The sequence below is a fragment of the Eschrichtius robustus genome, chromosome 15 (genome assembly GCF_028021215.1).
Source record: "Eschrichtius robustus isolate mEscRob2 chromosome 15, mEscRob2.pri, whole genome shotgun sequence".
Classification (NCBI taxonomy): domain Eukaryota; kingdom Metazoa; phylum Chordata; class Mammalia; order Artiodactyla; family Eschrichtiidae; genus Eschrichtius; species Eschrichtius robustus.
Genome location: NC_090838.1, coordinates 83,529,301 through 83,541,291, shown reverse-complemented (window position 1 = coordinate 83,541,291; position 11,991 = coordinate 83,529,301). Strand labels below are relative to the sequence as shown.

At 47.7% G+C, this 11,991-nt stretch overlaps 1 protein-coding gene across 1 annotated transcript; it reads left to right on the top strand.

Annotated features, from left to right (window-relative positions):
- Nucleotides 1-4,338: 4,338 nt before the first annotated feature.
- Nucleotides 4,339-10,479, top strand: IL37 (interleukin 37). Its single transcript, XM_068564173.1, is given in 6 exon segments — nt 4,339-4,420; nt 5,188-5,340; nt 6,137-6,199; nt 9,343-9,462; nt 9,846-9,997; nt 10,231-10,479. Coding segments are annotated over 6 exon segments (819 nt in total).
- Nucleotides 10,480-11,991: the final 1,512 nt, after the last annotated feature.

Below are 11,991 nucleotides of genomic sequence, written 5' to 3'. Positions count from 1 at the left end.
ATCGAACCTGGACCCCCTGCATTGGGAGTGCGGAGTCTTATCTACTGCGCCACTGGGGCAGTCCCTCAGCACGGTTTTATATCTTGTCAGAACCAAGAACATTAAACGAGTCAGGGATAATTTACTTAAAGCTTTCAAGAAAAACAGACCAGCATGTACGTGTACAGCACATACAGTAGGGCCTTGGCACCTGGGAAGGGTATCTTCTCATCAAAGGAGGACCAGCACGGGCGTCCCAGCAAGAGGGGCATTTAATCTTTATTTTTAACATGGACATTCTTTACTTCTGGTCAGTGTGTCCCTTCCTTTAATAATTAAAGCAGATGTGCAATGTATGTTTGAAAGGCCACAAACAGGCTTAGTCAGCATAAAATTCAAGTTAACTCATGTATAAGCCAGAATGATTTCCCCAAACCTCAATATGTGAACATTTCTTTTATCAAGGTGGTTAGACGAGTGAAAAAAATTATCTAATAAATTAGATTCCTTAAAGATCACTGTCAGATGCAAAATTTTAAAAAGTACATAAAATAAAATATGTATATCCTTGGACCCAGCAATTGCACTTCTAGGAATTTATCCTAGAGAAGTAATCAATGAAATACGCAAAGATGTAAGTCTAAGCATGTTTAGCACAACATTGTATATTATAGTGTAAAAATGAAAACCCAAATGTACAAAACTAGGGATTAGTTAAATAATGATACCTCTATATGTGACATACAAATTAGTTGTCCCTTATCCTCTTTTTCTATATCCCACACACACACACAAAAGTAAACAAACAGCATCCACTTGTGTGTCCATATTGGTAAGAATTGTCAAATTTGTTGAGGTTTTGTGTGTTGGGGGCAATAAAGGCCAGAGTTTCCGTTGAATACCCTACACCATCCTACGTAACATCTCCCCGTTGTAGAAGTAACTCTTGGCCCTCATTTCCCTTCCCTGTCTTGGAACCCCAGGGGCAGAATCTCTACAAGTCTATCTTATACCCACCCCAACATGGCACCTCCCCATCCATCTCCATTTTCCCCACCCTGAGAGCAACGCTGGGCTGCTCCCACACCGACTTTCTCGTTCATTCCAGAGCCCAGTGGAACCGAAGTACTGCCAGTCACCCCGACCCGCCTTCCTAGAAGGCAATTTAGTGACTGTTTGGACTTTACGTCATCTTTTCCTTTACCATTCTCATCTCCATCCCAAAGTTTATCAGGAAATTCTGCAAACAAAGATTTCTTCTTATTAGGAATTTTAAAAAAATCATGGTTAACATTTATTCAAACTGTTTCAAATTAAATCTTTAGGTCAAGAATGAGAATTTGGATGGTATACAGATCAAGGTAAACATGAAATGTCATCCTAAGGAGTATCTACAGAATCAATGTATTTTGCATAACTTTTGAAATTTGTACACATTCATCAAGGCAGGTATAGTATGCAGGCATATAATCAAAATGGTGACTTTCAAATAAAATAGTTAACTTTTAATAAAATGGTTACCTGTTTATTAAATCAAATGTGGAGTAATTTTGATATTTAGTATGAATTTTGTCCTCGAAAATTGATCCTCAGTAAACAACTATACATTTTAGTGTTATTTATGTTTTAAAATATAGCTGTGCAAGTTGGTATGAAATTCACCAGCATAAACTATAATTAATTTTAGTTTAACTTAATATAAAATGTAATGTAGTTTAAAACTTCATTTTAATTAAAAAAGTTTTTGGATGTATCAAGCTAGTCATATTTTATTGAATTTTTTATTGAAGTATAGTTGATTTATAATGTGTTAGTTTCAGGTGTGTAGCCAGTGGTTCAGACATATATATATATTCTTTTTCAGATTCTTTTCCATTATAACTTATTACAGGATATTGGATATAGTACCCTGTGCTATACAGTAGGTCCATGTTGGTTATCTATTTTATATACAGTAGTGTATCTTTTAATCCCATCCTCCTAATTTATCCTTCCGCTCCCCCTTCCCCTTTGATAACCGTAAGTTTGTTTTCTATGTCTGTTCTCCTTATTAGAAATTTAACAGACAAATTAGACATTTTTATTCCAGCTGTAAAGGGAATAACATTTTTTTCCAAGTCTTTAGACAAATAATGACATACCTTGCTGCAATTAAAAATAATGTAGTAGGGACTTCCATGGAGGTCCAGTGGTTTAGACTTGGTCTTCCATTGCAGGGGGTGTGGGTTCGATCCCTGGTCGGGGAGCTGTAAGATCCCACATGCCTCACGGCCAAAAAACCAAAGCATAAAACAGAAACAATATTGTAACAAATTCAATAAAGACTGTAAAAATGGTCCACATCAAAAAAATCTTTAAAAAAAATTATGTAGAAAAGTATTGATGCAATGAAATGATATTCGAGATACCATGTTGAGTAGAAAGGCAGGATGCATTGCTAAGTAGAAAAGGCATGTTACAAAATCATGTGCCAACCACACTCCTATATTTGTACGTTATGTGGATGTGTGCGTGGAAAAGACTAGAAGATGAGACCCTAGTCTTTAACAACATTTAAGAACTGGAGCTGCCACACGCTCAGAAAGGCCTGAACTATGCTGCCCGGAGCGACACACATGATGGCAGGTGAATTGCTGAACCTCTAAAACTGCACTGTCTTTTGTCTGGAAATCGGGGAGAGCAGCACCTACCTGTAGGATCTTCAAAGGATTCGGTGAGACAAAGAAAACAGTGGACTTAGCCCCTGCCGGGTCCGGTGAGAGCACCTCGGCTGACTACAGTGGTTGTCGCTCTTGTCCCTGTGTTGTGATGCTGGGGGTGGTGGCCCAGAAACTGTTATCTTAATTGGTTTTGTGGATTCTCCTCTGAATTGACCAGCCGTTTTTGGCACTGTGGAACACCGTCATACAGATAAACTGAGATGGATCTCAGTGGCCGAATGCGCTGCTTCTTTAGGGAACTCTGGGGGAAGCCACCTGCATTGACCTCGATAGAAGGGGCAAATTCTATAAGCAGTTCACAGGGACATCCCTAGGTCCTCCAGCCTGTGGGTATCCAGCATTCTGGCTTCCAGCAGCATCTTCACGTATTTGGGTACCTACCTTTCCGTCTCTTGTTCTGATGTCCCGTGGCTGCCAAATTCTCTGCCTTCTCCAGCGCCACCAATTCTCTGTGTCCCTTGATTTGTTCCCCCAAACTACAAAGGCAGTTGTGCTTTGTAGATTCAGGGGATGCAGCCAAACAATGAACAACTTAGGATCAAATAGTAGATATCCATGCCCTTAAAGATCCATCAGGTCTCCCCACCCCCGAGAACTGCCCAGTGGTCACCCTCTCTTTTTTTCACTGTCTTTACCGCCAAGCCCTGGAGCTCTTCCTTGTCATTTTTACTTTTTGCAGATCCATTTAGGCCCTGTTTGTCTCTTTCCTAAGCCATTCTCAGAGGATTTGGTTTCCACACATGTCCATCTCTGCAACTTTAAAAGTGGTGTCACCCTCGATAAGTCACTTACCTTCAGGTTTTTCATCTGTGAAGTGGGAATAACATTTCTTGCCCTGCTTCCCTCACTGTGTTGTCCTGAGCTCATGTTGGGGAAAGTTCTTCGTGAATGGGGTGAGATGTGATGTGTACAATTGGAGGGTGTTTGGAAACCTCTCTCCTCCAAGCCCTTTCAATAAGGGGATTCTGTGTCAGCCCTGCCCCAAGACATCAGGAGTTGAGCTTCTTGGGATCTTTGGAGGCTCAGTTTTCCATGACAAGAGGCTGAGAAGAAAGTGCCTTTCTTGTCTAAGATTAGACACTAGCAGAGGATCGGCAAACTTTTTCTATGAAGGTTGGGAAAGTAACCTGTAGAGGCTTTGCTGGCCAGGTGACTCTCTTTCAATGACTCATCTCTGCTGTTAGAGCCAGAGAGCAGCCATAGACAACATGTAAACACAAGCATGACTGTGTTCCAAAAAAACTTTATTTAAAAACAGGTGGTAGGGCAGATTTGGCCTGTGGGCTGTAGTTTGCCAGTTCCAGGATTAGAACAATATACTTTGAATTTTCGATTTCCTTTTGCTATAATGCTGTCAAGATCCATAAAAAAGATACGGTGACCCGCAGTTTGGAAAGCATTGCTTTGGATGGGCAAACATCAAAGAAAGAGTGACAGAAGAGGATGGCCCAGCCCTGGGAGGCCTTCCTGGATGCAGCAAACATTTCCAAGAGAGAGCAAGGCCTGTGGCCTGATTAGCACTAGGGGCCTCCAGCAAGGTTTCCTGGGGTCAGAAGGAGCCATAGCCAGTCCCCTTCCGGTCCACTCAGGTCCTGCCCTTCATCCCAGGCTTCTGTTGAGTCATTTCTTCACGTAGAAAATGTCCTTTTTGGAGGAGAAACCAGGCGTGAAAATGGACTCTGAAGACTGTGAAAGAGATGAACTTCATTGCCACTCAGAAGGTAAGATTCTTATAAAAATCCACACCAGGGGACTTCCCTGGTGGCGCGGTGGTTGAGAATCTGCCTGCCAATGCAGGGGACACGGGTTCGAGCCCTGGTCTGGGAAGATCCCACATGCCGCGGAGCAACTGGGCCCGTGCGTCACAACTACTGAGCCTGCGCTCCGCAACAAGAGAGGCCGCGACAGTGAGAGGCCCGCGCACCGCAATGAAGAGTGGCCCCTGCTCGCCGCAACTAGAGAAAGCCCTCGCACAGAAGCGAAGACCCAACACAGCCAAAAATAAATAAATAAATAAATAAATTTATTAAAAAAAAGTCCACACCAGGGCCAAAGAGTAACTCCTAAAGTGGGACCTTGTGAGGTGCTGGGCACAGACCCAGCTTTTCCCTGTTGACCTTGCACAATTTTGGGAACTTCCTTGGTAAATGAATTAGACAAGAGAAATACTTGAGGGGAGAATGAAGCTTTGCAGCAGGTGTCCAGGTGCAGCAGGTGGGAGATAAATGGACCATTTTCACCCAAAGAGTCAGGGCTCTGAAGTCCTGACTCACCACCAGGATGGTTTTGAATTCTCCAAATGCATCTCTTTCCTCCCTACTGGCTCAGGCAGAGGAGAATTGCCCTGCGATGGAAGGGGTTCTCTGAGTCTGGGTTGGAAAAAGGACCCCTGCTCAGGACTTCTGAGTACCCCCTGGAAGAAGGCACTTGGACATTGGCTCTAGGGGGACAAGACGAAGAGGCTTTTGACCCAGATGACTGTCTAAAGCACGGACTGTGAAGGGAGAGGAGGCCAAATCCTGGAGCTTGCAACTCACACATGGCGTTCAGAGTTCCAAAACTAAAAATCAGGATGTTGGTCTGACGGATGTGGATCCGCTAACAGTGACAATAGAGAACCAGCCCTGCTCCTGGAACACAGGTGATGTGGAGGCCATGCTCATTCTGTCCCTGAGACAGTGGGGAGTGGACCCTGGGAGGGCATAGGCACCAGATACTGAAATTCCCCAGTGCCAGGGAGCTTCAGAATGATGACCTTGAGACCACGTTCAGGGGCTGCCTCGGTTTTTTGCTGCAAGGGAGGGGAGGCAAGCCTCCTGCTCTCCACACAATGTTGGAGAGGCTTCTGTCTGAGCCGCCTCCCTCCCGTCCTTCCCCACTAAGGTACAGCCCTCCTGCTGCTTGGAAGCGTAGACTGTCAGAGCTGGAGGGACAGACGGGGCGGGAGGCTCAGAGCGGTGGGACGCAGAGTTATCTCGGACAGCAGAGGAGCAGCAAAGACAAGACTGGGTAGAACCTTCGCACCAGAGCACAGGGTTTGGTTTTTCTTCTTCCACAGGTTCTATGTGCTCTCAATGTGCAAGAGTTGTGTGAATTACGACCAGGCATTTCATTCAGGCATTTCTCAAACAATGTTTTATGGGGAAGAATCCTCCACATTATTCTCAAAGTAATGCAGGCAAGGTATACTATCTCTTCTGAATGAATGCAATGCATATACTTCTAATAAGTAAGGGCTCTAGGAAGATCTGTATTCAGAAACTATTTCGTCTTCATCTCCCACTATTTTGGACCAGGGAAGCTATTTATAATCTCATTACTATTTCTCTGCTTCAGTATTTCTCAAAACACACACAAAAGAAGTAAGGCAGTCAGCGGCCCCTGATGCTCCTGAAAATTCCAGTTGCATGTGCTAACCTTACTTTCTCTGATCCTAGAGCCGGCCAGAGGTGCCCTGGAGCCAGGCCCCAGCCTCACCTCTGTGAGTTCTGCCCACTCAGGTGAGGCCCCTGGGTGAACTGATGAGGGTGGTAAGGGGTGAGGGTGGGCGTAGGGGATGGGCTGCTGGGCTCTCTTAGGGCAGTGAGAGACTCAGAGGCTGGGGACACCTCAGGTTGCAGGGACGGGCCTGAGGCCTTTCCTTTGTAGAAGCAAATCTCGGGAGGTCAATAAGAAAGATGAGCCCAAGACAGGCCTCTGCCTTTCTAGAGAGGTGTAGGTAACACACAGCTGCTGAGGGGCACAGGAGAAGAAAGGTTTTGAGCCTGGTGGTCCTTCTGACCATTGCCACGAGGCTGGCAACCCTGGCCTCCTTCCTCACTGTGCTTATGGAAACCAGAAACATGGCCAGCTGGGGACGCGCTGGAACCTACACCACTGAGGGCCACGGGGCTCCACTGAGCTAGAACCCTTGTCACAGGCTACCCTGTGACCCTCCAATAACCCCATGAGGAAATGGTTAATATCACCACTTTCAGGTGCAGAAACTGAGGAAGAGAGGGAGGTTACCTGCCCCAGGTGACACAGGTAGTAAGCGACAGATACTGGAATTTAAAGGTACTCTAACATCTGTCTGCCCAAGTCAGATTTAAGGCTTCTATCACTACCCTTTGCACAGGGCAGACTCAGGAGACCTCAGCAGGTCAGTGTGAGAACACTGGAGCCTCACTTTCCTTTCTGGTAAGATGGCAGTGGGCACCAAACATGATGAGGTACACACAGGTGCATGGCCTCCTCCTGTGTGTCTGGGAGGGGAGGCTGCTTTACTGCTACTGCTGTTGCTGTGACTGCAGTTACTCTGGTTGGCTTGGTCTTGTTGTAGGTAGGAGCTTTCTGGCTCCTGATCTGCACTGTGCCCCACCTGGGTGGCACCAACTACCCAAGCCTGTCTGTTGGGCCTGTTCTGATTTCTCCTTGTCAGGGCCGTGATCCAACCTAGATCTGGGAGCAGAGGTTCTCAGTGGGTGTTCCTTGGACCAGAAACAGCAACAGCTCTTGGAAATTTGTTGGGAAGGCAAATTCTCTGGCTCCACCACAGACCTCCTGCATCAGAAACTCTGGGGTTTGAGGCTCAAGAGTCTGTGTTTGAACAAGCCATCCGGGTTATTGTGATGCACGGGAAAGTCGAGAACCACTGCCCTGTAGAAAAAATGACCAGCACCTTAAAACCACTGTCATCTCTATCGTGGCCTTGAGAAGGAAGTTTAAAGAGTGGATTTGGGGTCAGGAATAATGTGAGAGAACACCAGTTAAGAGGATACTGCACAAGCCTGGGTGTGAGAGGATGGGAGCCCAGGACGGAGTGACAGGAGGGAAACAGAAATAAAAGAAGGACAGACTTAGGAAATATTGAAGAGGTAAAAAAAGCACTGTGTTAGTGCCAGAAATGCAACCGATATAGTATGTCTGGGTCTCACTCTGGACCGATTGAATCAACATCTCGGGGGGGTGGGGCCCAGGCATCCATGGTCTTAAAAAGTCACCCACCAGTTGATTTCGCATGTAGAGCTGAGGTCGAGAATCACTGCCTTAGACGGTGACACTCTAAGCGTGGTCCACAGCCAAGCAGCATTAGCAGCACACGGAGCAGATAGAAAGGCAGAGTCTGCAGGTCTGGTTAATGTTTGAGACCCAGTTCAAAGGCTTAGGGTTAATCTAGTTTAATGATTCTGAATCAACATGCATCTATACCGTGAACTCAGAATGTCTGGGGCCCTAAAGAGCTGCCGAGGAGATTCTAACGTGAGCAGAGCTGAGACCCAGGGATCTTATCTGACCCCACATCACTGCAGAGCCACTTAGGATCTCGCCTGGGCGAGTCATCCATTCCATCGAGTGTCCGTGATGCCTGGGGCTCTAGGCTGGGGCTGAGAAAGATGGTGGGCCAGTCAGCCAGGGGACCTGCTCCTGGGGAGCTTACAGGGCTGCAGGGAGATGGCACAAGGACACTGACACCTGTGCCGCAGGGATGGGTGCAAAGAGCTGTGCAGCCCAGAGACGAAGCCGGTCCATGCAGAGGGGCTGAGGAGGGCTTCCCGGAGGAGGTGGCAGGAGAAGCAGCAGGAGCCCTCCACATTCTCGGGCAGGAGGAGACCAGGAGGACATTTCACACTGAGACCAGCCAGAGGCCTTGTGCTGATTGCAGAGGTGGAGAAGGAGACCTTAGACTTCATCTCCATATTATAATTGCCTATGATAGATAATTATATGACAGGATCACCCGGTGCAGTGGTTACCGTGTTGTCACATTGGACATTTTACAGCCACCCGTCCATGATGGTCATTGGCCCACATGTGGGCCCCTGTCCTTCATCCAGCAAGGGCCTGAGCTCCTCCCTGAGGGGCGGGTCCGCTGCCCAGTCCAAGGCCCAGTAGGAAAGGTTCCCTCTGTGGCCGAACCTCTAGGCAGGAATGGTCTGAATGTGTCCCTAGGAGCCAGGCCCTAGGAAGTCCCCTGGCCACTCTTGTGGCTGGTCTGCCTGTTCAGAGAGGTTCCTCCAGGGCCAGGTGCAAACCCTGCAGCTTTTCCTGGGAGCCCGGCAGTGCCAGCTCAATCCTGTGCGATGCTGGGCTCCTGCTTCCTGCCTCAATCTCTCACTCCCTGCTCTGCCACTGTCCCTTCATCGGCTCAGCCAGTGCAGGCATCTGTCCCACCCCAGGCTTTGCTGGTGGCGTGATGCCCCCGATGAGAAGATGCAGGAAAGAGGGTTACAAAGAGTAATGATTAACTTGTACTGAGTTCTTCCTGTAGCTCAGACACCTGGCTGAGTGTTATTCCTCTGATTAAGCATTTCAGTCCTCTCAACACCCCTCTCAGGTAGGTGCTGTTATTACCCCCCCATTTCACAGATGAGAACGTTAAGGTTTGGAGAGATTTAGTAACTTCTATATCCTAAAGTAATAAGTGACAGAGCTCGGATTTGAACCCGTGTGTCAGAATCAGGGCCCACGTGCTTACACGCACACTAAATTTCTTGTGTGGAGCAAGCCAGAAAGCCTGGGGTGGGAGAAATCTTCAGTGGGCTGGACGGCTGAGTCCACAGGCAGGGTGGAGGGCTGGGGCTGGGAACATTGCCCATGGGCTAGAAGGACTGAGTTTTCTGTGCTCAGGGCTCAGTGTTGATACCTGGTTAATTTGATCTAGGTCCAAGAGTGAAGGCCAAAGGCCTGGAGAAGTTCACCATCCATGACGGGGATCACAAAGTATTGGTCCCGGACTCTGGGACCCTCAGAGCTGTTCCGTATAAAACCTACATACTCCCAGGTGACTCTCAGTCGTGTTTTTCGCCCCGGCAGCCAGGGGAAGGCCTTCCTCTGAGGGGCTCAGCTCAGGCTGTACCACATCTGCAGCTCCACGTGGTGGGGGTCTGCGGGGTGGAGGAGCCCAGGGACCACTAGGATCACTAGGAATTAGACGGTGGGTCTATAAGGATGACCAGATCTGAGGAAAGTCTTTCTGGAAAGTTCTCTTTCTGAAAGAAGGAGCTGGCCTGTGGAAGAAGAGGCGGCTTGGACCAGAGTAGACAAAGGGTCTTTGACCCAGAGCCGAGGGGAGAGGGTTATACTTCCTGCCTGAAACCCCAGAAGACAAGAGGGCCTCTTCCCTCCACCGAGGATCAACCCATTTCTCTTACTGTCATTTTCCAGAGACCTTCTTTGTATCAGCCTCCCACGTGAGGTCAACTTGTGAGGAGAGAGGAAGCCTGATTCTCTTGGCCGTCTCTAAAGGCGAGCTGTGTCTCTTCTGTGACGTGAACAAAAGACAAAGCCAGCCATCCTGAAGCTGAAGGTGAGCTTCAGTTTCCTTTACCCTCGGCCACCCTAAGAGGGAGGTCGAGGTCCAGGTCCTTAATGCCTCTCATGCTCCACAAATTCTCATCTTGGCCAATATAACAGGAGCATCTGCCTTTCTGGAAGCATTGGGTGGAGGGTTTATTGCCCTCCTTTTTGGTTCTGGGCTCCAAGAGCACACATGCTGGGTTTTCTCCATCTCAAAGCCTGTGCTATCTCATTACTCTCTTCTACCTCCTAGAAGCAGAAACTTTCCGACATGGCCACCCAGAAGGAACCATCATGCCTGCCCTTCATCTTTTATAGGGCTAAGGTGGGCTCCTGGAACACCTTGGAGTCAGCTGCCCAACCCGGATGGTTTGTCTGCACCTCTTGCAATCCCGGGGAACCGGTTGGAATGACAAATACTTGCGGGAGAAGGAAACACACCGAGTTTTCATTTCGGCAATTCTGCAAAGCTGAAATGAGCCCCAGTGAAGTCAGAGAATAAGAAACGGCCCCGTCAGATGCCTTCCTGTCCTTTCCTCTCTAATTTGTGCCAGTTGCAGAAGAACATGGAAGCTACTCCTTAAACTCTTTGGTTTCTTATTAGTACTTTGAGAATTTGTATCTTGAGGTCAGAGAAGGAAGGATTGCTTCATTGCAGAGTTCTTAGATGAAATAAAGTTCTCTCTATGCACCGCTTACCCTGAACCATCAGATAGCCATAGGTGGTGTCATATCACATGATTTGGCCAAGCAGAGTCCGAATTTGCCCCAGGAAGGAGTAGCTGGGCTCATCCTATGCTGCAGAATTAGCCATTCCTACTGGGGTCTGACAGGCACTGGGGGGTGGTGGTGTGCAAGTCCATGGAAGTGGTTTAGTCTGTGTCGAAGGCACAGTGTGATGGGAAGAAAAGCAACAGCAAGTCACCATCCAGCCAAGTGGTAAGTGGAAAAGGGTGTGGTGTGTCCCAGAAAAGGAGCAGGGTGACTCCAAATGTGGGAGAGGCACAGACACAAGGAATCTGGGTCCAGTGACAGCCAGGAGACCGGGTGAGCAACCAGTTGGTATCTGGGAGAGCTGTTAACAAGGGCAAGTTCCTATCACTAAGCTGAGCTCAGATCCCAATTAGGAGTGATAGGAGGGCTGGCTGACCAGAAACCCAGGACCTGGAAGCAGAGCGGCGGTGGGGCAAGGGGGAGGGAGACTTGGAAATTAGTTGTCTCCTAGGTATGGCTCTTCAGTTACAAGCAACAATAATTGAGGCAGGTTTTACTTAAGCAGAAAGTAAACTAAAACCAACAGGAGCTTACTAGAAGGATTTTGGGTGTACTCGTTTCTTATAGCTGCTGTGACAAATTACCACAAACTCAGTGGTTTAAAATTTTGCAGTTTATTATCTTGCCTTTCCGGAGGTCAGTCTGAAATGGGTCTCACTGGGCTAAAATCAAGGTGTAGACAGGGTTGCATTCCTTTTAGCGGCTCTAGGGGAGAATTGATTTCCTTGCTTTTCCAGCTTCTAGGGGTCGCTTGCACTCCCTGGCTTGTGGCCCCTTCCTCCATCTTCAACGTCGGCAATGGCTGGTTGAGTCTTTCTTATGCTGCATCACTTTGACCCTCCTGCTTTCCTCTTTCACTAATAAGAAGACTTGTGATTCCATTAGGCCCACCCGCATAATCCAGGATAATTCCCACCTCAAGATCCTTAATTTAACCACATCTGCAAAGTCCCTTTTGCCATGTAAGGTACATATATTCACAGTTTCCAGGGATTAGGATGTGGACATTTATGGGGGCCATGATTCTGCCTAGCCCATGAAGGACATGCTAAGAAACCAGAGTCAGAAATTTTCAGCAGGTCCCAAATGGCAGGAGCAGGGATGCTTTGGCCTCACCACTCAGATGGATAAGGAAAAGATTCAGATTCCAAGGAGACCATGTGACTGCCCTACTTTGGCTCATGTGTCTGCTTCTCAGTCAGCTAAAGGCAACACACCTTAATCAAACTCTCTACAAGAT